Raw genomic sequence first — 27196 nt, 5'->3', positions numbered from 1 at the left:
CATTTTCTGTTTTCAACTATTCTGTTGTAGATTTGCTGCTGTGGTTGAGATCATTGTCCTGCTGCACGACCCAGTTTCAGCTGAAGCTAACTGTCAGACAGATGGCCTCACATTTGGCTCTAAAATACTTTGGTATACAGAGCAGTTCATGATCTAATCAATGACTGCAAAACAAGAACAAATCATCACTCCTCCAAAACTGGCTGAAAATTTGTATGAGGCGTTTGTGCTGATACACTGTGTTGGGCTTTCTCCTAAAAGTAGGGCTGTGCATTGTGGCCAATCATCTCTTTGGTCCATCTGAAAAAAAGCACAGTGTTCAAGAAATCTTGTGGTTTGCTCAGATGCAACTTTGCAAACATAAGCTGTGCTGTCTTGTTCTTTTTTTTAGAGTGAAGAGACTTCTGCCAGGGAATCCTGCTGAACAAGCCACGCTTGTTCAGTCTTTTTCCAACTGTCATGAAGTGTAATATTTAGATGCTAACTAATGCCATCTGATTAGCCGGACCTGGCTGCTATTTACCTGCTTAATTACTATTGCAGTGTCTTTTTCTGATCTTTTTAACTGCTCCACAGTTTGCGTGCAGCAGCGTTGGCTTTGTTACTTTTATCAGGTTGTTGATTTTCCAAATCAGATGTATTGTGCTTTTATAAACCTTTTTCATCTAACTCAACACCTTCACTAGTCAAATTTATTACTAGTCAATAAATTTGTATCACATTTATTCTTAATATACATCGTAAGACTGGCACCACTGAATCTTAAAAGCTCCCATTATGGGTGCTGATACATCATTGCTTTGCCTCCACCTCTTAAAATGTTCCAGTAACTTGATACTTAGTTTTTTTTGTTGTTTTGTTTTCTTTAAATCAAGAGATGAATGGAGAAACAAATGTTAAGCGTTTCTCCTTTCCCTCCCTCACCTGTATGTATACGGTCCAATCTCCACCACAGCTGGCCTCTCCCCATCCAACACCTCTTGGGGATTTGTGAGATTGAAGAAGTAAAACTGCATGTAGATATGTGCCGGTGGATCCTTCCAGGCCTCAAACGCATCTGTATCGTTTTTCAGAATGACTTGCTAATGGGGGACAAAGGGCGGTGGGGTTAAAAATGTTATTTTAGATGACTACTGTGCTGATGATATGCAGTTTCACTTCACGTTACACGGTATGAACCTGCTGAAACAGATGAAATCATCATTTGGTGTCATGACACACACACACACTCACAGGCCACTGCTTTTCGGCACAAATACATAATCAACTCATTGAATTTAGCAACGTAGCCATTCTCAAGAGGACCTGCTGAAGTTCAAACTGAGTATCGTAATGGGAAAGAGACGTGATTTAAGTGACTCTGAACATGACTGCTGGTGCCAGATGGGCTGGTTTGAGTATTTCAGGAAATGCTGTTTTACTGGGATTTTCCCCAAACAACTAGATTTTACAGAAAACTGTGTGAAAATAGAAAGAATATGTAGTGAAAGGCAGTTCTCTTGGTGATTGTGAAGGTTAGAGGAGAATAACTAGACCACTTCAAGCTGATAGAAAGGCAACAGTAACAGTAATTACGTGTTACAACCAAGGTATGATAAAGAGCATCTCTAAACCCATAACACATCAACACAACCTATAAAATTGGAAACTTAGGCTACAATTCACACAGACTCACCATAATTGGACAATAGAAGATTGAAAAACTATTGCCCAGTCTGAGGAGTCTTGATTTCTGCTACAACATACAGGTGGCAGGGGCAGGATTAGGCTGGAGCTGATGGTGTAATGGTGTTTAGATATGTTCTTTGACCTCTTAGTACCATTGACTGTAGAAAACAGTTTTCTACAGTCAATGCTTAGTACCAGTTGAGCATCATGTAAATACTACAGCCTATCTGATTATTGTTGGTGACCATGGCTATTGCTTCAGCAAGATAACGCAGTATGTCACAAATCATCTCAAACTGGTTCCTTGAACATAACAATGATTTCGCTGTACTCAAAGGGCCTCCACAGTCACCAGACCTCAATCTAGTAGAGCACCTTTGAGATGTGGTTAAACATGAGATTCACATTATAAATGTGCAGCCGATAAATCTGCAGCAGCTGTGTGATGCTATCATGTAAATATGGACCAAAATTTCAGAGGAATGTTTCCAGCACCTTTTTTGACCATGTGAATTAAGGCAATTCTGAAAGCAAAAGGATATCCAATCTGATACTAGTAATGTGTACCTAATAAAGTGTCCAGTGAGTGTTTATGCCACATATGATACACAATATTTGGTGACAATCACAAAGCACAAATAAAAGGCAAAATGATCAAATGCGAAATACTGAGATGGCATCTATGTCACATGTTAAACTATATTTAGCAATGAATGTTATAAAAGCATACAATACTCTCTGTGCCAATTGTCGAATAAGCAGTGGAGAACTTTTTTTTCAACTGATCCACACAACATTTAATTTAATTCAACGGTCTACAATACAACAGATCTGTCTAGCGGATAATCACCTGTTCTCTCATGTAAATATTTTTAGACCCTCTACAATCAAAACAGTTAAGACAAACTCAAAGCTCTTACTGCACAGCACTGTCTGTGCCCATTTAAAATCATCTGATTTACTATCCTGTTTTTTATTACATTTAGTAAGACGTGTTACATTCTGTAATACTTTGTTGAATTTGCGCCATTTCGCTTTTTTTTTTTTTTTTTACAATTACTTAATAGGTCTGAACCATACTGAGATTTGGGTTTTGTCAAATTATGTTTGCTTTTACTGAGCGTTTATTGATATATTATTCTATTTATTTAAACTATTTCAAGCCGTGTTAATTTTAGCTGTGCTACCAAAAGATTTCCGCATGTTTAGGATACAAAATGTACACATTGTGTGATCTCATCTTTTCAACCCTAGAAATAAACACTGCTACTTAAGTAAATGGGTGACAGAACAGATCTGAAATTGTATCCTAAGGCGAGCCATTTGTAAAACATTCAAACCTGAAACGCTTAAAACTGTTAAAAACACTTCCATAAATAATTCCACGCTGTATTTCTTAGACGCTAAATGAGCTAACTTTAGCTACTATGACAATGTCTCATATTAGCTTATCTGAGGTTAACGCCTACTGCAAAGGCTAGCCTAAATTAGATGCTTACCTTTTTAACCATTGACTGTACTAAATGTGGAAACACACTGGTCAACACCAACGAAATGCCGAGAATCAGCATCAGTACAGAAACAACTCCGACGCTGTAAACGCAACATGACTTTAGCACCATGACGAGGCAGTAGAAGGCTAAACACGTCTCTCAGCTTTCACTGACAGCAGCTACCCACTGTTTGCTGTTTTTGTTTTGAGAAGCCAGGAACTTGCTCGGTAGAGCAAAGACTCACTTCCGGAATAAGACACTTCGCTCCTACCACATCCGGTTTCATAGACAGTCGATAGGGTCAGTGAGCATTCAGCCGTAAAAAAGAAGCTGCAGTGATTTTAAATAATCTGTTTAACCTTTGTTATGGGGCTCAATGGTGAAATATGATGTATGAAAAACATAACAAATTAAACTCCCTCCACAAGAGCTGGTCGTTATTATAGCTGAACCGCAGAACGAGTAGGCTATCTATCTTGAAGGCAAACATTCTTTGTTTTGTTTTTTTATCTAAAGCAGTAGCAGTTTAAACCTTTTGTTACGGACTTAAAAAACAAAACAAAAAAACATATTTGTTAAATATGAGTATAAAATTGTGTCATTCATTTCAGTGCGACTCGGACTAAGCTTTTTTTAAAAACAACAAACTGCAATAAAGAGACAAGAGAAAAAGACAAAAGAACCAAGACAAGCCAACTGTCACGAGGGGCAGGACGGACAGGTTCAGTCTGCGAATCACAAATTACAGTTCTTTATTCACACAACACCAGGCGCTACGTTTTAGGAAGTGGCATAGCAGTAAACAGCTTCTCCACTAGATGTCCCTGTCTTACCATTTACTAAGATTTTTGGTTCTCTTTGCTGCCTCTAACCTGAAATTATAGCGGACCGTATACCGGGGTTGTCATTCGTCTAACCAGACTAAACTATGAGTAACAACGTGTGTCAGTCTTTGTCTCACTTTGTTTTCTGTTTTTTTTTTCTTCTCTGATCAGAAATTCCCAAATTAGACCGCTTCATTAAAAAAAAATGCTGCTCATTTTCATCTGAGAAGCAGATCAGAACACACTTTATATTAGTTTATTATAAAAAAAAATACCAACAATTTAGTAAAAATGTATAGTTTACAAGCACAAAAACCCTAAAATAAGGAAAAAAAAAACTTTGAAAGAATGGCTACTATATGACACAGTGAGCTACAGTGGGGCAAAAAAGTATTTAGTCAGCCACCGATTGTGCAAGTTCCCCCACTTAAAATGATGACAGAGGTCAGTAATTTGCACCAGAGGTACACTTCAACTGTGAGAGACAGAATGTGAAAAAAAAATCCATGAATCCACATGGTAGGATTTGTAAAGAATTTATTCGTAAATCAGGGTGGAAAATAAGTATTTGGTCACCTCAAACAAGGAAAATCTCTGGCTCTCACAGACCTGTAACGTCCTCTGTAAGAAGCTTTTCTGTCCCCCACTCGTTACCTGTATGAATGGCACCTGTTTGAACTCATCATCTGTATAAAAGACACCTGTCCACAGCCTCAAACAGTCAGACTCCAAACGCCGCCATGGCCAAGACCAAAGAGCTTTCGAAGGACACCAGGAAAAGTATTGTAGACCTGCACCAGACTGGGAAGAGTGAATCTACAATAGGCAAGCAGCTTGGTGTGAAAAAATCAACTGTGGGAGCAATCATCAGAAAATGGAAGACATACAAGACCACTGATAATCTCCCTCGATCTGGGGCTCCACGCAAGATCTCATCCCGTGGGGTCAAAATGATCATGAGAACGGTGAGCAAAGATCCCAGAACCACACGGGGGAACCTGGTGAATGACCTGCAGAGAGCTGGGACCAAAGTAACAAAGGTCACCATCAGTAACACACTACAACGGCAGGGAATCAAATCCCGCAGTGCCAGACGTGTTCCGCTGCTGAAGCCAGTGCATGTCCAGGCCCGTCTGAAGTTTGCCAGAGAGCACATGGATGATACAGCAGAGGATTGGGAGAATGTCATGTGGTCAGATGAAACCAAAGTAGAACTTTTTGGTATAAACTCAACTCGTCGTGTTTGGAGGAAGAAGAATACCGAGTTGCATCCCAAGAACACCATACCTACTGTGAAGCATGGGGGTGGAAACATCATGCTATGGGGCTGTTTTTCTGCCAAGGGGACAGGACGACTGATCCGTGTTAAGGACAGAATGAATGGGGCCATGTATCGTGAGATTTTGAGCCAAAACCTCCTTCCATCAGTGAGAACTTTGAAGATGAAACGAGGCTGGGTCTGCCAACATGACAATGATCCAAAACACACCGCCCGGGCAACAAAGGAGTGGCTCCATAAGAAGCATTTGAAAGTCCTGGAGTGGCCTAGCCAGTCTCCAGACCTCAACCCCATAGAAAATCTGTGGCGGGAGTTGAAAGTCCGTGTTGCTCGGCGACAGCCCCAAAACATCACTGCTCTCGAGAAGATCTGCATGGAGGAATGGGCCAAAATACCAGCTACTGTGTGTGCAAACCTGGTAAAGACCTATAGTAAACGTTTGACCTCTGTTATTGCCAACAAAGGTTATGTTACAAAGTATTGAGTTGTATTTTAGTTATTGACCAAATACTTATTTTCCACCCTGATTTACGAATAAATTCTTTACAAATCCTACCATGTGGATTCATGGATTTTTTTTTTTTTCACATTCTGTCTCTCACAGTTGAAGTGTACCTCTGGTGCAAATTACTGACCTCTGTCATCATTTTAGGTGGGGGAACTTGCACAATCGGTGGCTGACTAAATACTTTTTTGCCCCACTGTATCCTAGCATACATTATCACATCTTAACAAATGACATAAACGTCAAACCCTTACAGCTCAGACAGGTTCACACCTGTATTATTACGTTTCACCGCAGTCCTGTTGCAACATAGACCCATAACATCAACATGACTTGTTCAGCTAGGAGCATTTCTCAACTTCAGAGATGATGCACACTGAATTTACAGCCTGGAGACCAGGTGACACCCTGTGCACAACTTAAACAAACACCCATTCACAATCTTTGGGGCACTGAAGTGCAGAGTCCAGATTTGTGGAGGTTGAATAATATTAGGGCAGAAATGTTATGATATATTAAGTCCTGCTGTGCTGATCTTCACCATCCAACATAAAATACAATCAAAGTTTTATTTCTGTTGCTTTTCTGTCTGGTAATCATCTTTGGGTTTTACTCAGGATTTATCCATACATCAATGTTTTTCTTTCAGTACAAAGTACAACATTTGCATCTAAAATATAGTGAAACATTACATAGAATTACTTAAATAAAGCACATCCCCTTAAAGCATTTGAGTAAATTTCCTGAGTTATGTTCCAAAAAAAAAAAAGAGAAACAAAAGAAAAAGAAAAGAGACACTGGACTTACCATAAACAATGCTTTTCGAGTTTCAGGAAAGCTTTATAGGGTTTCATCACTGTGATGTGTCCTTTCTAAATAATAGACTTTTCTTAGAATGTAACATCAGTGGCACATCTCCAGGGGACCATTATTTTACAACATTTAGCTTACATACATACATAAAACATTTGTCGCTGTGGCTCAGGAGATTGAGGTGGTAACCTGTAGTTAGAAGGTTGGAGGTTCAGTCCCTGGGTGCTCCAATCTGCATGCCAAAGTGTCCTTGGGCAAGATACCTAACCTTGACTTGCCTCTGATGCATTCATTGGAATGTGAAAGCACATAGATGTAGAAGAGAGTGAATGTGTGTGTGAATGGAAGAAATGAGACATGTTGTATAAATGCTTAAGCAAAAACATGCTATGTCATGTTTATAATATATTTGATAGTTTTATATAATTACACCATTTTAAATGTCAAAAAACCAAAACATATTTTTGACCTGATAAAAGCACAGCTCTTACGCATGATACCTGCCTGCGGCACTGATGGCAAAGGAAGCTGTAATTGTTCAAAATACATTTTATTTTATTTTGTTTTAACAAATAAATAAATTGTAACCCTAAAGTGTTTTTCAAGTGTAATATCACTATAAAAGTTCGAGACATATTTTTTTGCATTAATATTATTATTATGTAGTTGAATTAATAGCTGAAGCAGAAGTTTAATGCATGAAAACGCGTGTTCAGTGGGCGAGGGTCCAAATGTTCTCAAATGTGCACCCCTCCGGTGGGGTTTTGTGGGAAAGGCCCCTTTAACCACAACATGAATGGGGGGTACAATAGAGAACAGAACAGGGCTCGCTCGCCGCGGTCACGAGAGCTCCAGGGGAGTGACGTCACTTTCCTAAACCGGGCAGCGGCCGTTGAGTTGAGTCCCAAACCAGAGACGAGCAGGAGTCCACCAACAGCTCAACTTTTAATGAATGCGGGCCGAGGAGAGCCGCCGTGAAGGGTCGCGCCGGTTTCGCCTTCCGTATGCTCCCTCCTGGTCGACATAGCTCCACAAAGACTCGCTGTGTTCACACTTGTTCAGCGGCTAATCTGGTTTTAGCTATTTTTAAAAAGCGCTCGTCTCTTCTTTTATGTGTCTCGCGCTCCCCGCGACTCTCGGCACAAGGACTAGGGTAAGTGTGTCCGGTAATTTCACATCATGTAAGCAGTTTAGGTCGAAATGATGCTTAAGAGTTGAACTCTGTGTGAGTCCCGTTGGTGAATTTAAACGGAGCACCGCTCTCGTGTAAGTCCAATCTGATATCCAAGCTTTAACCGTGTCTCTCCGCGTATCCATAATATCCGTGTACAAAAAAAAAAAGAAGAAGAAAAAAGAAATGTGGTTGTTTGATGTGCAGTGAGGCAAATATGCAAAGGTTAGTTGCTTGAGACGCTCGGGTCAGAGATGCTTGTTGACAGCAGTCAGTAGTGAAGTTTGCTTTTCAGCGGGACATCCTGGACAATTATTTTTTTATTCTACTCCCGTGTTTTCTGCTGAGAAATTATAACAGCACACGCCAGTTTCATTGTACGCAAAGCAGGATTAAGGTTGCCTTATGAATGCGGTTGGCAAATAGCTTGAATGTTGGCTAGATATTGCAGGGGTTATTTTGCACCCTCCCACTTCTCTAATAAGACTTAGAAAGAGTTAATCAGATTTTAACTTATGCTTCTGTGCTTTCTACACATTTAAAATATGTTTATTCCTGCACCCCAGACTGCCAGTAATGTTTGCAAAGAATCTCAAATTGCTTACACTGTGCTCTGAGTTGTAATACAAGCAGACCTTGGAAATAATGAAGTAAGTTAGATGCCCAATTTCGGCAGGAATGTGCCAAAGGATATTTGGGGGTTAAATCACTGACAAGGTCATTTCAGACTTGAGGAACTGAAAATTACTTGAGGCAGTCAGGCTGCAAAAATACAGTCGCCAGACATCCCCAAGGGTTCTGCTGTGATTTATAACATCCTTGTAGGAAACGATAGAAAGCGAGGCATCGTAATCAGCAACAGGTTTAAAAGAGAATTGCATGTGGTACTATAAAAGAGGAGAAATTAAATTAAAAAGTGCTTCTGACATATAACAAATGTAGGACTCTTTTTGTCCCTTAGCGCTACACTACAACTCATTGATGAGGCTTTAGCAAACACTGCTCTTTAGTTTTTACAGACTACTTTTTGTCTCTGCTTCTGTGCTCTGTGTTTACAGCTCACCAAGGCTAATCTATGCGAATATAATGTTACAAAAAGCCCAAAAATCAAGTCTTCAGAAACACTGAGTCACATTTAAAATGGGAACTAACATCACAGAGGCTAAGTTTAAACATCTGTGTGGCTTTTTTTCCCCTCCCTTCTTCTTCGCAGTCTCGACTGAGCGATTGAGTGAGCGACTGCATGGGTCGGACTGAACATGAAGAGCCTCAAAGCCAAGTTTAGAAAAACTGATGTAAGTAATGTAACATGTGCTTCTGGCTATGTATGTTTTGTACATGCAACCGTGTGTGCACATGTGCATGTCTGCATGGATGAGTCACTGTCTGTGCATGTATGTCTTGAACAGTCGGCATTGATTTTTGGCAGAATTCCTCAGTTTTTGGACTCTGCAGCAGAAGCCTGTGGCTTGTTGATATTTTGATATTTTCTGTAGAAAAAAATAAATGGGTTTAGAGAACTAAAACAAATCATGATGCCCGTGTAATCCATTTTGGAGCTCTTTATAAACATACTTGATTTCGCTTGGCATGTCATGGGATTTTAAGGGCCCAAAAAAGGATGCAGAACTATTTATTGTGGTAGCTTTTTGCTTTTTTTTACCCTGCTTGACAACGTAGAAGCTATATGCGTTTCTCTTTGAGTCACTTTGGAAACTTTTTAAATGAATCCTACAAAAACCACAGATACGTCTGACTCTGCATTGCTCCGAATGAGAATTTGATCCTGCTGACTATGAATCATTCTTTTGGGAGGAATTGCTCCAAGGTAGTTCAGTCATTTGTTCGGTCACAGTCTGAGATGCTCCACACTCACAGGAAGTTAGGCGTCTCCACAGCGTCTGACTCATCTTTTGTCACAGTGACCCTAATGACACAGAGCCAAACGGCAAGACAGGAAAGGTCTGCAGAGTTTACTGGATTTAAGGAGGGTGTGTCAGAAGTGGAGACGTTGGCAGCTGTACTGAGGAATGGTATCTAAATGAGACGCTTGGTTTATGTAAACAGTTTCCATGTGATCAAGTGTGTGGTGGGGCAGGATGGTGAGCTCTGATTTAATGGCATGCTCTGCTGAGGGAGAGGGAGAGAGACTGATCTGCAGAGGAGGAATTAGGTGAAGTACATGCACCCTTTTATTCAATTATACCCACAACATGAGCTGCAAGGCATAACACGACTCGGGATTATTGTGTAGTGGGCTAGATGTGTGCTAGTATGGAGAAAATGAAACCCCCCTCGAGATCCACACGTAAAACATCAAGGAAAACAATCAAATGTGCACTTAAAATTATTCTGGGAACAACAAAACTATCAGCAATTTATTCCTAATGTTTGATTCCATTTTTTTTAAAGCTGCATCATTGCATATAAAATCAGAATCAGAATACTTTATTGATCCCTGGGGGAAATTATTTTTTGTTACAGTGCTCCATTATAAACCAACATTAAGACAAGACAGACAATACGCTAACTAAGAATAGTACCATAAAAACACCCAGCGCGCCCCTGCGGGCGGTTTATCCTTCAAGCTCGGGTCCTCTACCAGAGGCCTGGGAGCTTGAGGGTCCTGCGCAGTATCTTAGCTGTTCCCAGGACTGCGCTCTTCTGGACAGAGATCTCCGATGTTATTCCCGGGATCTGCTGGAGCCACTCGCCTAGCTTGGGAGTCACCGCACCTAGTGCTCCGATTACCACGGGGACCACCGTTACCTTCACCCTCCACATCCTCTCGAGCTCTTCTCTGAGCCCTTGGTATTTCTCCAACTTCTCGTGTTCCTTCTTCCTGATATTGCTGTCATTCGGAACCGCTACATCGATCACTACGGCCGTCTTCTTCTGTTTGTCTACCACCACTATGTCCGGTTGGTTAGCCACCACCATTTTGTCCGTCTGTATCTGGAAGTCCCACAGGATCTTAGCTCGGTCATTCTCCACCACCCTTGGGGGCATCTCCCATTTTGACCTCGGGACTTCCAGGTTATACTCGGCACAGATGTTCCTGTACACTATGCCGGCCACTTGGTTATGGCGTTCCATGTATGCCTTGCCTGCTAGCATCTTGCACCCTGCTGTTATATATATATATATATATATATATATATATATATATATATATATATATATATATATATATATATATATATACACGCATACATACATACATACATACATACATACATACATAAGTCACTCATAAATAAATAGCTGGAAAAGAAACGTGTAGTCAAAATCAATCAAATCTTAGATAAGGTCCCCCCCTTGGAATACATTTTCTGTTTTTGTACAATAACATCAGAATATTTAACAAAACCATTAAAAATAAATGGTTGTTATTATGAATATTTTGTCAGTTAATGGTTCCCAAAGTCTGGTGCTTTTTAATTTGAGTTATTTTTTTCAAGCATTTTGAGCCTTCATAACTTTTTAGGTACACCGCTGAAAGGTTTGTCAGAATGGAAATCAATTTTACACCTACTCTCGAAACCCTAAATCACAATTATTCAGCTAAATTTTTTTTTCCTGCAAGCGACATTGAGCATACATTATAGTTTCAGTAGCAAGCCTGCACCGAATTAGCATCTGTGATAGAAAGTAACAGAAAGAAGCATTGGTACCCTGGATTTTTGCTTTGTTTTCTGATAATTAACTGACGAAAACATCAAAATACCTAAGTGATTTTGGGTAAACCTTTAAAGTGTCACACCACCATGTGGGCTGGTCTTAGCACGTGCTGATTTCTCACAAAAATGACCCAGTTTTCTCTGTTTTGTCTCTACTGCCGAATATCAGTAAATTATTGCAAATTCATTCATTTATGTGGGAGGAGTACAATAGTGTCAATTGTTCTTGAAAATGTGGAGTCCAGCACTGGGCTCCAAGGTCAAACAGCTCCTTCACAGTGCGTGTAATGGATGGTGTCTGCGTCACCTTTGCCAGGTGTTTTCCTGTCTAAGCCCCTGTTATATCAGTAGCAGTTGCAAATTGTTCGAGATGCTTTTACAGTGAAATGCCCATCCTCACTAAAATAGCCAGTCGTAGGTGGAATGAGAGAGGAAAGAGAGAGCTGTGGATGTGAGCGTTGCTTAGAAACAGAACCGATGCTGTTTGCTGTCATGCATGCCTTTGCAGACCTGCCACCCACATACAGTACACTATTGCACTTTTGATTGCTTGGACAATTCATTGGTTTGTCTCCTACTTTATGTAATTGGTCCCCATTTTTGTATTTGTAGTTTGATGTTTGGACCTGCACTTCTGTGCCATGCATAAGTCATAGACAGTCTTTTGATAATAGCTGTCTCTCTTGTAAAATTCCATGTCAAATTGACTATATTCAGGCAATGTTTTGCTGTAAAGTAGGCCATATTTTTAAATAATTTAATAACCTCATTGATCTCCCTGCAAAAGTGTCTGTTTCTTTATGGTACACGTTCCTCACCATCAGTCAGTATAACACCCTCAGTGTGTCTTGTATTGATTTTACTATATTCAGAAAAACAGTTTCTGTCTTACTGGCTGCTTGAAAAGTACAGTAGCCAACATTTTTTTTTCTAAAATGTTAGATTTTTTTTCACCATTTAATTAAGAACAGATGCTTAAAAGAAGCTTACTTAATTTTTTATTTTAAAAGCAAGAAACTTTCAGTAAAGCACACACTTGTTTTTATGCTGTAGAAAACTGGTTGAAACAGTACCAGGACTTCAGTCCACACAGAGTGATAAAACCTACTGGTCGTGATTAGGATATGCGGCACCAAAGTTTCACAGGCTGCTGTGTTTACCTTAGCCTATAGTCATTCCATTGCTTTTTACAGAAACCCTTAACAGCCATTAGTACTATTTCAGTCTGGCAGTGACAGATGCTCAGGAATGTCTCCCTGAAAAACAGAGGCTCCTTTAAAAGAGAAAATCAAAAAACAATAGTAACAGAAAGTTTATAAATAGCTTTTTTATGACATTAAGGTATTTCCAGACAATGTGCAATGGAAACTGTGGTTCAGTGTCAAATCTTAAATAAATGCTTCACTTTAACGATCCTTCTCCAGCTCAGCCAAACAAGCCTACAACACGAGGCTTAACAGGAAAAGACCAGCCTGTGTTAATGTCACAGTGTGATTTATGAGCTATAGAAGGTCAATGATAACACATTGAATACATGTTTTTTTCCAGTTTGAGAAGGGTTCATGATGAAAATTTATTCAAGCCGTAGCGTAGCTGTATATGACCTGTAAACTTTGTAATGACACATTTTATTCACATAAGGAAAAGCACGTGAAACAGATTACTTTACCAAAATTAAACTTCTATTTAAAACCAGGAAAACACCCTTTTCGTGTCTTTAATGCCACGTCTCCCACTCAGTTTTGTTCTAACCATTGCATTGTTAGAAACTGGGGTCATTTATTTTGAATATTTACTGGATTGCACTCTGCTTTTTTCTGACGTCCTGTCCTCCTTACCGTCATAATAATAATAATAATAATAATAATAATGAAACTTGCTATTACTATTAAAGTTACTATTAACTATATATAACTGCTCAAACAAGTGAAGAAGTGGAAAAAAAGAATGCATTCAAATGCTATGCTCTCAAGCTGTTTCATGTGTTGTTTCACATGATATCTGGATTGGGGCAATAAACTTATTTGTTTCTTTCTCACCAACTGTATCTACAGAGAGGAGAGAATTTGAATGTTCAAAATAGGCTTTCACTTGAGAGAAAGCTGTGCTTTTTCCTATTATTTCTGGCTATTTTATATACAAAATTGTATTTTATAAACAAATTAAACCCCATTTAAAAAAAGCTAAGTAATTTGTATCAATAAGTGAAACCCTTTTATGCTACTCTTCCTTCTTCTCATGCTTACTTGCAGAAATTGTGCAAATGTGACATGCAGAATTTTCCATTTAGTGCAGCATAACAACTAGAAGTGTAATCTTAAAGTTTAATATTTAAACCTAGTATACAGTAACACTAATATGTTTATATGACATAACACCTGATCACCCTTTACACTCCCTTTTTGCCAGTTGCCCCTGCACAACTTAATCTGCGATAAAGACACGGACACAAACACTTTGCATGAATAGTGAATATTAAATGTGTTTATCATGGGAGTTACGTTCTAAAAATAACCTGCGATAGGTGAAATCCGCGAAGTACCCAGCTTTATTTTTTACAATTATTATAGATGTTTTAAGGCTTTAAAACCCCTCACTACACACTTTATACACTTTTCTCAGACAGGCACGAACATTTTCACACTTTTCTCTCTTGTTTAAACATTCTCAAAGTTCAAACCTTTGTAGAAAAATAAGTCCAGTATTATAGAATGAAACCAAAGATCAAACCTTGTTTTCAGGTCCAAAACATGGGAATACAGCAGCTGTGAGAGAATTCAACATTAATGAATCAATGGTACGGAAGTAGAGGAAGCAAGTTGAGTAACGTTTGACTTATCTGACGGATAAGTCAAACGGACGGATTTGATTCGCGTCTTATAATCCAGTGCTCCTTATGGTGCGAAAAATACGGTAACTTTACCTTCCTTTAGCATGTCCAGAAGTCCAACTTTTTGTGCGATGGTTAGCATCTTCATCTGCCTTTTGGGTGCTACCGCAGGCGCCTTTGACGGTGCAAAACGTTTTGTGGACATTTTTGTGTTTGTTGGGGAGAAAACTTACAAACATACGCTACAGCACTTCAGAGTCACACTGCTAGCGATCGAAGATTTATGTAAATTTGACAAGCTGAATGCATTCTGTGCTGTACAGGAGACATGGCACAGGATTGATTGGCAATGGTCTACAGACAATCAGGACGCAGAACACAACATGCTGTTTTTACAAAAAAAAGCATGCAAAATTGCACACACAAAAAAAAATTCTGCGAAACAGCAAGGCTGCAAAAGGTGAACTGCATTATAGCGAGGGACCAGTGTATAGTGTGATCTTTCTTTGACCTTGTGTTTACTTGAATAAAAAGTTAACAGTTTTGATGACGTCAAACTTGGCACGAATAGTTAAAACACCTCTGTCTTTGTGGTGTGTTGCTTTAATGTTTAGGCTGCTGTGGCAGGGTGTGTCACCTTCAGGCTTAAGTGTGATTATTTGTGAAAGAGAAGATGGGAAGAAGCCATTGGGGTTAATTGATCAGTTTTTAACCACACAGGAAAAAACCATTGCCCCTGTGTGATAGGATTTTTTATTTTTTTTTTGCCATCCTTGTGCTATATAGACTCACTGAAACAGTGGGTATAGAGCCCAGACATTGTAATTGGTTACTAATGCAGCTAAAATCTGATATTGTGGCATATAAAACTGTTTGAGTGAAATGTCACCTCTATCATAAGTCAACATTTGCCATTTTCCACTATGGCTTTACTAAACTGGCGTCATCATCTCTATTATCCATGACAGAAACCAGGGCTTTCTTTCCCCATTATGTTTAGCAAATCCAGTATCATTTACTTGAATTATTTTACAGCATGTAACAACAGGTTTGATGAAATAATAGACATGAATGTAGAAACCAGCTCAAAACTGTACAGCCAGGCACACTCAGCAGAATATGCAGGCAGGTTAAGTAGATCAGCTTCCTCAAATGCTGCGCTGTGAATGCACTGTGAGGCTGAGTAGTGTGAAAATGCCTCCTACGCTTGAGGTGATCATGCATTTCCAAGTTTAATATTAAACAGCGTTAATGCTGTACAAAGAATTGACTGCGAACACAGCTAAATGTGTGATTTTTGTCACAGATTATACAGCAGCGATAATAACATGGGTTTTTCTGCACTGGGGTCATCATGGCTGAGCTGTGCTCTGTCTTTTGACACAAATTCAGTGCATACCAATGCTTGATATAGAGGGAGTGGTGCCATTTTTGCTTTATCAGAATCTGCGAGCAGGTGTGCAGTTATGCAAGGTCAGTGAATCAGAAGAATTTCTCTTTACTGTTAAATGGAGAAATATCACAATAACTATGTTTGTAGCTGTAAGCTTGTCTGCTAGACTTTGTGTCTGCCTTGTAGTCCTTGTGCCTGAGCATCTCTTTGGACTATGCTACTGACATTTTGGAATTTATGGATCATTTCAGCTAAGCCTATTTACCCAAACAACCAGTATAATGAGGGTGCGTGCGTGTGTGTGTGTGTGTGTTGGAGAGAGACTTGTGTTTAAGAAAAGCAGACGGTGTAATCTGGTTTCTGGGAATGAGTTTGGCAAATAGCCACAGTGAGATTTAAAGCATTCTGCTTCAGCCATGTCTGAACAGTCAGCTTTCAAAAACTGTGCATTGGCAGTGTTATTAAAAAATATTTTAACTGTCTTGTTAAAATGAATTAAAACATAATTTAATTTAATTTAAGTTCAGTTAGGTCAATGTTACTTTATTTAAACATGTAAAAAAAACCAAAAAACTGAAGCCCAAAACCTTCTTTAAAGTAAGGTACCCTAAGGATGTAAACGCCTTTCAGTTTATTAATAACCAGCTTTGCAATGTAATATTAATGTACTTTTAATTAATTTAAATCTAAGCTGAACTGTCGAAGATTAATTAAGTGTAGAATATAGGCCAATGCTCAGAACCATATGTGGTAACACTTCTATCATATGTTACATATAATCTGTATATTTAATACATGTGTTATATATTGTGTTGAAATAATGTGTTGGCAAGTATTATCTTAGTTCTGTATTAGTGTAGATGAATATGGAAGTACTCAATATGGGAGTATTGCAAAATCACATTTGAATTTCTCCACCCATACCAATAGTAAGCTTTCCTTACTGTGTGTTTAATATGATTGTTTCGTGCAAGTCTGTTTTCTCTTTAACTAAGCTTAAACTATGTACTGTTTTTTGGATTTAAATATTTTGTGTAGAAAGCAGCCTTTTGGCTTTTAATTTGGAAGAGAACAAGTATTTAATTCCAGCACTGAGTAGCTTCTTTCAGTTCTTGGTCGTGCAAACACTTTTTGGTTGATAACAGAAATAATTGAGATTTCAGAACACCTCCCAAATGCTACTACAGTATAATACATAGTTACAGTGATATGATATGAACACTATTCTAAAAACATGTACACTCTAACTAATGTCACAGTTAAAAACTGTCAGTACACACGGTTACATTTACAAGGTTTTAACTGTTATTTTACAGCGTACCTATTCAAATCTATGGCAACAGATTCTTACTATAAAAAAGTAGTACTTTGCTCTAGAATATAGACTTTACAGTCTAATACTCTCAGCTTTGTTGCTGTTGTAAAAATAAAATTACAGTATTCCTGCTGTAAACTCTGAAGCTACTGCAAACACAGTAGGAATTGGCAGTGCTTGATCAAAACTGTTACTGTTAAATTAGCATTAGAAAAGTACATTTTTGTAGTCACTTTCCTGAGTGTTACAATGTCACTTATTATCTATTGTATCTACCATAACCACATATCAAAAAAACAACTTGCATAAAAATACTCGATGTACATGGCATATGCACAACAGAAATATAATTGAACGCAGCATTGGGTTGTTGTATAAAAAGTGCCTATCACGTCTATTGTGCACCAGGTAATCTACACAATTTCCCTGTTAAACTGTAAATTACAGGCAGCTAGATTTGATAGCTTTTCACTTTCATTTTACACTCTGTCTATTGTAATCTGTAATCTAAAACAACCGTTTTAGCACAGTTAGCTTGTTTACTGGTGTACTGTCCAAGAAATCGTCTTTGTTCTAGTTGGCCTATTTCCTGCACTGCAGAGTTATGATAATGCTGCTGTTTTAACAAACATCCTGAAGACAGCTGCTGGCCAGTCTGGTTGCCTATTACTAGCTAAACCTTAACACTCTTTTTAGAAACCGTTTTGATGGTTTCTAAGAACAGTGTTTCCATCAGTTTTAAAGCTTGGAAAAGAAAGAAACTATTGTATTATATGGCATTAAAAGTTACAGTAGCATACTGTCAGTATTGTTTCTTCCTCAAAGGCATTCTTTTAATTATTTAACCTTTCACCAAAACAGCGTAATTTTCTTTTTACAGTGTCATGTAACATGTAGCATACTTTTTCTTGATTGTGTCAATAGTTTGAGAAATCTTCACTGACTCTCGTGTGCTTCGACCTTTTGAGGCCGCATTAACAGCTTGGTCCCTGCGGTTTGAGCAAAGCTTCTATAAATGAGTTACCTTGCTTTAGCTGTTATCTGACTCTCAGCGTCTTACTACCCTCCCCCAAGCACATTTTCACAAGCTGGACAGTTGTGGACTGAGATGCAGACACATACTTACACACACACTGATTGACTGCATGTTATTGTCTGTGTATTCAATTATTGTTGACAGTGGTCCTGGTGTTATATCCTCTTCCAGCCCTTCAAACTGCCAGACTGCTTAAACCTGCTCCCCCAGCTGCTGGACTAAGCAGGATTACTCAAGGCTTACACACTCACACACATTCAAACACATGCATATATTCACATTCATGCGCAAAGACCACTATCAGACACACACATACCCATGCCTTATCATCCAGCCTCTCTGTGTCTAATTCATGTGTGGATTATGCGGTCTCCTCTCACTTGGCACAGCTGTTCCATAGCATAAATTTAACGGAGCTGCTAGAATCTAAACTGTACACGTAGCTTTTGCTGTATTTTTGCCATATTCAGAATATGTAGCGTCTGTATGTGGTTGTGCAAAAACGGGAGGAATGGATGTCCATTTCATCAGTCCTTATCAGGAGTGATGAAATGTGTCCACTGTGTTAACTGGTGCAACAATGCAATCATAATCACATGCTGATCATCTGAAAACATTTATAAAAGAATGCCTTTTGCACTGGGTGGTTAAACATTGAACCAAAAGAATTTACTGGGTTATAAATGCAGAACATCAAGGAAAATCTTAGAAAAACATTACATTCTATTTTTCCCCCCTGTAAATATGTAATGGTGATTATAGGTTCAAAACACTTGCCATATAGTCACAGGAGCTTTAGAAACCTGGTACGGCTCACCAGCATGAACAATGAAATGGAGCTAAAAGCTTTCATCACTTAACCATTTAATTGATTGAAAATTGGTCATCTAGCTGGATAGTGAGCCTTTGAGATGCATGTTTAGTATACCAGTATTGGTTCTTTATAGGCTGGAGTTAGTCAACTGCTGACAGCACTTGCAATGCTCTCATCATTCCAGATTTACTCCACAAGAATATTAAAGAATACAGCCTTGAACTAGTTTCAATTAATCCAAGGAAAGGCAGAAGAAAATAGCTTAGGGTCTGCTTAAACATGGATCCAATTAAAACAGGACTTTCCCATGGGATCCCTTTATTTCTTATCGCCTGTGCACATGAACTGCAGACACACTGCTAGAAAACCTGCTCGTCAGCAAATACATGAAACGCAGAGCGTGTAAAGAAGAGCCGGGTATGACGAACCTGGTGCCTGCATGTGTTTGCATGCTCATTTATGTGTGGGTGTATGTTTGTGCATGGGCTAGTTTGTTGTCTCATGTGGGTGTGAAGACATCAGTGGTGATGTATGGTTAGCCTGTTGGCTGCCTTGTGTGAGTATTGATGTAATCATGTCTGAGAGAAAGGACATTTATCAGACTGGGTTTAGGAAAAAGCATGTGTTACATCCAGCATAGCATGACTGCACTACATGTAGATGAAGTAATGAAGTAAGTAAGACCCAACAAATCACTGATAAAAATGGCGGAACCTTTAAAACAGACAGAAACCGATAAAGTGAGTGAAAGGAGTTCAGTTAATGGGGAGTAGGGAATGAATACTGCGATGAAGTCATCCTGAGCAAAATGTGACAAAAAGATGATATTACAAGAGCAAAGAAATAGTGATTGTAAATGATGAGGAAAGGATGAAAGTGTGTAAGAAAAAGCCTATTTCTCTGAGAAGGGTACTTAGGCTCCCTGCCCCCAGTTCAGTTCAGACGGGTTGTTTAGTTTGGCCTTCTCTGAACAACTGGAACAATGTTCATGCTAGGAGATGGATGGAGGGAGGGTTAGACACAGTTCATCTGAAAAAACTGAGACTTTCCTTTTTAAGAGACTTTTGGCATTGTACTTCTGAGAACAGTTTGCGAGACGTGTTTCTTGTTCTGTGTAGTGGTTTAAAATTAAGTGAAGCAACAGACAGGTTTATGTATAAGATTGGCGCAAAGAGTTCTAGCTTTTAGCTCAACACAATGTCTATTTTAAAAAAATAAACAAAAAAACCCCCAAAACTTGATACACATGCGAGTCTACAGTTGAGTGTGTTTAAACTGGCTCCTATCTTGACTGAAGTGGAACTGTGTATTTTTTTTATACTCCCTCAACTTTATGAGCAGCCCTCTAGTGTAATGAGGCTGGTCGCTTTCCAAGTCTAGCAGTGTTTATTTATAGGGCAGGAAAAGCTATTTGTGTCAGGAGGAAGTGTTGTACGAGAACTATTTTTTAACTGGAGGTCCCCTTGCACACACAAAGCCCCCATGCTGGACATCCTATGCAGTCCTTTGGCTTTAAAATTGATTCGAAGTAGTGTATTTTATTGAAAAAAAAAATTGTTAATGGGTTTCAAGTGATCTACTGCCTGTTTATAGTCTAAGGAGGTTGCAGTCTGTAATACAGTTGGTTCATTAAAGCTTTAGCTTGTACACAATTAGCTGATCCTTGTATTCACAGCAGATGTGAATGAGCACATAGTTACAGTGGGCTTTGCTCAACAGTTGGTCTTATTGTTCCTGTAACTGCACAAGTTGTTTATGACAGGAGCACAATTAAAGCTATAAAAGCAGAGGCAATTAAGAAGGTTAACTAATTTGTGTTGTTAATTTGTGTGTGTGTTTTAATAAGACAGCGCTTAGTGATGAAGTGAAAAGAATGGAGGGATTTTATGGATGTGCTCACAGTTTTGTTTTTTGTTTAGTTTTTTTTCCTGTCTTTATGTGTACTGCAGTGTTGGCTAGTAGAGCAGGGCGATATGGCCAAAAATATTTATCACGATATATATTTGAAAATTTGCGATAACGATATAACCGACGATATAATTGATGCGAGACAAAATACAACTCCACAACATTACTAGCGCAAAAAGACAACCTTCCATTTATTTTCACTTAAACAAGAAGCTGGTTTTTATGTACATTAAAGCTTTATAAAAATGTAACAGTGCAAATGCAAATTCCTTGCTGAAAGTTTAACCAAAAGGCATTTCCAGTAGAAATGGGCTGACATATCCTGAGCATAACCATGTATAATATCCACTGAAGTTAAAAAGAGGTGCAGTACGCATTTTTCGGACCATAAGGTGCACGGGATTATAAGGCACATTAAGCGAAACAAAGCAGTCAGATAAATCAAACTTTATTAAACTCATTCTTCTTGCTTCCTCCACTTCTGTACCATTGATTCATTAATGTTGAATTCTCTGGCAGCTGCTCTATTCCCATGTTGTTGCAGTATAGTAATGACTAACCTCGTATTGTGGATGGATTATCTCAGTTGTTCTCCTGACTGAAGTTTGGTCCGTTTACAGCATCCTGCCATGCGATTGCATTTGTTTCTAACCATGAAGAACCTTCACGTTAACTTTTATAAGTGGAAAAGTGTTAGTGTTCGTCCTCCAGCTTCACTGTTTATGTTATGCTAACATAGCTGTGTCGCTAGCGATCACGTAGCACATCATTATATACCAGCTAGCCCAACTTCAGTAACCCTACAAACGTCACTGCTGTTTAGTTTCCTGTCTTCATTTATGTTGGAAGTGATAGCAGAGCTGTACGTTTGATTTTTTTCAGAAATCTCTCAGTCAGAACATGCAATATCATGCTAAGGTAACTAGCGAAACTAGCGAGCTAACTTCCGCTAGCTTCCTGCTAACTTCTAACTCCGTTAAATGTAATAACTTTTGTTTTCATGGATGCCTGGAAGTTAAACTTTATAGTTACACCTGGTAAAGCAGCAATGCTGATCGTTTTATTAAAGATGAAAGAATTTAGACAGTTTTTAACTCTAAGTGATGCTGCAGTGTTGTTTGACCTGAAGTATACGGAGTTTAGGACCCAGATCACTCCCAGATTTAAGAGCATCTTAGTCCGACAAATACGACAATAACAATGGCCGCTTGCATGTTCTGCAAAAAAATGTGCTTTGTTGTGTATCTGACGGACAAACACCAAACCAGTTCCACATCACGGAAGTTGCACCATTTTTACAAACCAATTCTGGTTCATCTGTTTCACTCAACAATCGGCCATGTGCGTATGAAAACAAAGGCACTGCGCATGCGCGTTTTACTCCCATTCTATCGCGATATTTCATTTTCCTATCGTTGCCTAACATTATACCGGTATTACCGTGAACGGTATAATATGGCCCAGCCCTATTGGCTAGTGATTTTAAAAAAACTGGGAAAGATGGAAAGAAAAGCAAACATGTCAACCATTGTCATGTCTTGTTTTAACACAAGTCAGCTACTTTAGCTACTTCCCTCTGATTAACAAAAAGTTATGCAGTAAAACACAATGCAAAGAACAGAGCATTCACTACTTACTGTGGAAATTTAATGACTTCTATGACTGAAACGGAAATGTACTAAAATGCTGGAAATATAACAGTGAGGCAGGCCAACATAGTCATGCAGATGTAATGCATTTGAAATGTATGTTTGGTCACTGAATACAAGACAGATATTCTGCATGGCAGTGTTGGTTTTTGGGTACGTTGGCACAAATTAATAAATAAATCATCTTCATTGGCCGACATCAGGTGTTAATGAGAGCACCATTTAACTAAGTTCACTATTTTTATACAATGGAGTCTATTTACAGGTCATGGTGAATATTGTATACGTTTGGGGGAAGGAAGTTGTGTAATCTTTTTGTTGCGTCAGAGGGAGCTGATGAGTCTGATAAATTGATGTAAGTAATCCATTAAATAAGCATGGGTAGGTTCAACATATTAAAGAAAATCTCTAGGTCATTGTTTTTGTTGGCTTCTGACCACTTTAGTCACCACCACTAGTGTAATACACCCAAATCTGTGATGCAACTATTAGCGGTTGAGTTGTAGTGTGAGGTCCAGGTTTGAACAAGAAAGAAGACCTCGTGTTTTCTGTTCGTTTCTTTAGTTTGTATTCTAATTCTCCAAAAACTGTCCACCAGGAATTGGACAGTATTATAGATATACTATAGTGAATCTTGTAGTCTTTGTAACTACACAGCTAACTAATGTTAGTTAACGGTCAGTAGTAAAGTATGTCAGGCAGTTTTTCACAGTCACCTGTGAAGCAAGCTGGCTGAGTGCTCACTTACAAGTATTTATTTATTTATTTATTTATTTATTTATTTATTTTTCAACAAAAATGTGTCTGCTAGGGCTGGGCCATATCATACCGTTCACAGTAATACCGGTATAATGTTGGGCAACGATAAGAAAATAAAATCTCACAATAGAATATGGGTAAAATGCGCATGTGCAGTGCCTTTTATTTTCATACGCACATGGCGGAAAAAGCATGGCGGAGAATGAGAAGGGCGAAAGCCGATCGTTGAATGAAATGGATGAACCAGAATTGGTGTGTAAAAATGCTGCAACTTCAGTGGTGTGGAACTGGTTTAGCTTTCGTCCGTCAGATACACAACAAAGTACTATTTTTGGTAGAGCATGCTAGCCGGCCGTCATTATTACCATGTTTTTTGGAAAATACGGCACACCTAAAATCAATCCTTTGATTTTTCTGAAAATCGACAGTGCCCCTTATAATCCTGTGTGCCTTATGTATGAATTCTAGTTGTGTTTACTGACCTCGAAATGATTTTATGTCGTACACGGCGCTCAAAAATCTGTCAAATGTTTTAGTATGACTTTGCTAAGCTACGAACCCGCACTGCTTGATGGATTGTCGGAGCATTACGGCTATCGTAGGCAGGAGCCTCGCTGAGTGATACATACTGTGCTTCAACATAATATTACGGTATTGTATGTGTATAACTCAAGTTATGTGGATATTATACATGGTTATGCTGAGGATATGTCGGCCAATTTCCACTGGAAATGCCTTTTGGTTTAACTGTCAGCAAGGAATTTGCATTTGCACTGTAAACTTTTTATATAACTTTAATGCACATAAAAAAACAGCTGCTTGTTTAAGTGAAAATACATTGATGGGGTTTTTTGCACTAATAAAGTTGTGGAGTTGTAAAGTATTTTGTCTAGTGTGTCTTTTATATTTATGTGTGTGTGTGTGTGTGTGTGTGTGTATATATATATATATATGGATAGCGTAGTGGTTAAACTACACGCCTTTGGAACAGAGGATCGCAAGTTCGATTCCTGCCTGGGGCGTCTGTATCCAGTAAGGGTCCTAAGGCTAGACCCCCTATGCTAAGCAAGCCTACCGCAGACATGAGCGAGACAGATAAATATGAAGGCATGCCGGCTCGGACGTCGCCCGGATCAACAAGGTCCGCGTCAGGTGTTGAGGAACCAGGGCACCCTGACGAAAAGTGGGCTACTGGAACAAGAAGGCATCGGTGGGCAAGGGACGAAAACAGGGCGTTGTTGGAATGCTACTACGGACCTATGGATTCTTCGATACCCAACATCCACAATGACGGCGAAACAACTAGTAGCTCAGTGTTCCAACATTCGAAAGAAGGGACTGCTCTCACAGCTAGAGATTGACGAGGTACAACACAAATGCTACGGCAAGGAGGAGTCAGGACGCCAGGTCAGGGGGGAGATATCATCACCCCCACCCGAGATTGGGTACATAGCCCCAAGTGCGATAGGAGAAGGATCGTTGAGTGCGAGAGGAACTGACCTGAAAAATAGGATCATGGCCAAGCTTGAAACCTGGATCCCCCGTAGCCGGTTACCAAGATTACGTGAAGTACCCTCAGAAGGTCTGCTAGATGATGTTAATGCAGCACTACGGACAATACCTACAACCACGGTTACCGACACTAACAAGCTGATCTACAATACGGCAGCAGTGATCAGTGAGATGCTTGGCTACAAGTTGAACAGCCACAAGGGGCAGTACCCTCCATGGAGAAGGAGGCTAGAGGGCAAGATCAAAGTAGCACGGAGGGAGGTTAGCCAACTAACGGAGTTGCAGAAAGGTGCGACAAATAAGGTGCCTAAGAAATACAGCAAGCTGTCCATACCTGAGGCCTTGGAAACTGCCAAGCAAAGACTCACAGCCTTGGCCAGCCGCTTGAGGAGGTACACCAGAGAGATAGAAGGCAGGAGAATAAACCAGCTGTTCTCCACAGAACCAGCAAAGGTGTACTCTCAGTGGCAAGGGAACAATAAGAGAACAGCACCACCAAGGCTGGAGACAGAAAAATACTGGAAGAGCATATGGGAGAAGGATGCAACCCATAACGGCAATGCTCAGTGGCTAGAGGATCTGAGGGCAGACCACAGCGACCTCCCTGAACAGGGTCCAGTAACCATCACAGTGGCAGATATCCAAGAAAGGGTCTCCAGTATGAAGAGTTGGACAGCACCAGGGCCCGACATGGTTCACACCTACTGGCTGAAGAAGCTGACTGCACTCCACGAGCGTCTGGCAGCACAAATGAACCAGCTGCTAGTTAACGAAAGACACCCGGAATGGCTAACTGAAGGCCGGACGGTCCTGATCCCCAAGGACCCCAAGAAGGGACCGGTCCCCTCCAACTACCGACCAATAACCTGCCTCAGTACTACATGGAAGCTCCTGTCAGGCATCATATCGGCTAAGATGAACAGGCACATGGGTCAATACATGAGCGGGACACAGAAAGGAATTGGCAAGAATACCAGAGGCGCAAAACACCAGCTACTGGTAGACAGAACAATCAGCCGAGACTGCAAGACCAGACTGACCAACCTGTGCACTGCCTGGATTGATTACAAGAAGGCCTATGACTCAATGCCCCACAGCTGGATACTGGAATGCTTAGAATTGTACAAGATCAATGGGACCCTAAGAGCCTTCATCAGGAACTCAATGGGGATGTGGCGTACAACACTAGAGGCCAACTCCAAGCCCATAGCACAAGTCACCATCAAGTGCGGGATCTACCAAGGAGATGCTCTGTCCCCACTGCTGTTCTGCATAGGCCTGAACCCCCTCAGTGAGATCATTAACAAGACTGGCTACGGATACCGACTACGGAACGGAGCAGTTGTCAGCCACCTCCTGTACATGGATGACATCAAGCTGTATGCCAAGAGTGAACGAGACATCGATTCACTGATCCACACTACCAGGCTATACAGCAATGACATTGGAATGTCGTTCGGACTGGAGAAGTGTAGTCGGATGGTAACAAAGAGAGGGAAGGTAGTCAGAACTGAGGGGATTGAACTACCAGAAGGCAACATTGCAGACATAGAGGACAGTTACAAGTACTTGGGGATCCCGCAGGCAAATGGGAACCATGAAGAGGCCGCTAGAAAGGCTGCAACCACCAAGTACCTGCAGAGGGTCAGGCAAGTCCTGAGGAGTCAGCTGAATGGTAAGAACAAGATCCGGGCCATCAACACATACGCCCTGCCCGTGATCAGATACCCTGCTGGGGTAATAAGCTGGCCAAAGGAGGAGATAGAAACCACTGACATAAAGACAAGAAAGCTCCTTACCATGCATGGAGGGTTTCACCCCAAGTCCAGCACCCTGAGGCTGTACGATAAGCGGAAGGAAGGGGGCCGGGGACTGGTGAGTGTCAGCACCACAGTCCAGGATGAGACAAGGAACATCCAAGAATACATTGGGAAGATGGCCCCAACTGACCGAGTGCTCAGTGAATACCTCAGGCAGCAGAAACCCAAGAAAGAGGAGGGAGACGAGGAACCATCATGGAAGGACAGGCCCCTGCACGGTATGTACCACCGGCAGATAGAGGAGGTGGCTGATATCCAGAAATCCTACCAGTGGCTGGACAAAGCTGGACTGAAAGACAGCACAGAGGCACTAATCATGGCAGCACAAGAACAAGCTCTGAGCACAAGATCCATAGAGGCTGGGGTCTATCACACCAGGCAAGACCCCAGGTGCAGGCTGTGTAAAGATGCCCCAGAGACAATCCAGCACATAACAGCAGGGTGCAAGATGCTAGCAGGCAAGGCATACATGGAACGCCATAACCAAGTGGCCGGCATAGTGTACAGGAACATCTGTGCCGAGTATAACCTGGAAGTCCCGAGGTCAAAATGGGAGATGCCCCCAAGGGTGGTGGAGAATGACCGAGCTAAGATCCTGTGGGACTTCCAGATACAGACGGACAAAATGGTGGTGGCTAACCAACCGGACATAGTGGTGGTAGACAAACAGAAGAAGGCGGCCGTAGTGATCGATGTAGCGGTTCCGAATGACAGCAATATCAGGAAG

At 40.2% G+C, this 27196-nt stretch overlaps 2 protein-coding genes across 3 annotated transcripts in view; one reads left to right on the top strand and one right to left on the bottom strand.

Moving 5' to 3' along the window:
• The window catches only part of scarb2c (scavenger receptor class B, member 2c), a 22388-nt gene extending 18775 nt beyond the window's left edge, over positions 1 to 3613 (bottom strand). The window contains exons 1-2 of the mRNA XM_085463558.1: positions 3168 to 3613; positions 925 to 1082 (exon numbers count right to left, since the gene is read on the bottom strand). Of these exons, the coding sequence (XP_085319684.1) occupies positions 925 to 1082; positions 3168 to 3290 (281 nt within the window). The 5' untranslated portion in view covers positions 3291 to 3613. The remainder of the gene's footprint in view (positions 1 to 924; positions 1083 to 3167) is intronic.
• Positions 3614 to 7428: 3815 nt separating this feature from the next.
• rai14 (retinoic acid induced 14) overlaps positions 7429 to 27196 on the top strand; it is a 59906-nt gene continuing 40138 nt past the window's right edge. For both annotated transcript variants that reach the window (XM_085463557.1, XM_085463556.1), the window contains exons 1-2: positions 7429 to 7735; positions 8967 to 9048. In XM_085463557.1, coding sequence (XP_085319683.1) covers positions 9013 to 9048 — 36 coding nt within the window. In that variant the 5' untranslated portion in view covers positions 7429 to 7735; positions 8967 to 9012. The remainder of the gene's footprint in view (positions 7736 to 8966; positions 9049 to 27196) is intronic.

Source organism: Copadichromis virginalis, linkage group LG7 (assembly GCF_057382275.1).
Source record: "Copadichromis virginalis isolate Kocher_CV1m ecotype Utaka linkage group LG7, C_Virginalis_male_GT1.1, whole genome shotgun sequence".
Lineage (NCBI taxonomy): Eukaryota > Metazoa > Chordata > Actinopteri > Cichliformes > Cichlidae > Copadichromis > Copadichromis virginalis.
This window is presented reverse-complemented; position numbering and strand designations above follow the sequence as displayed.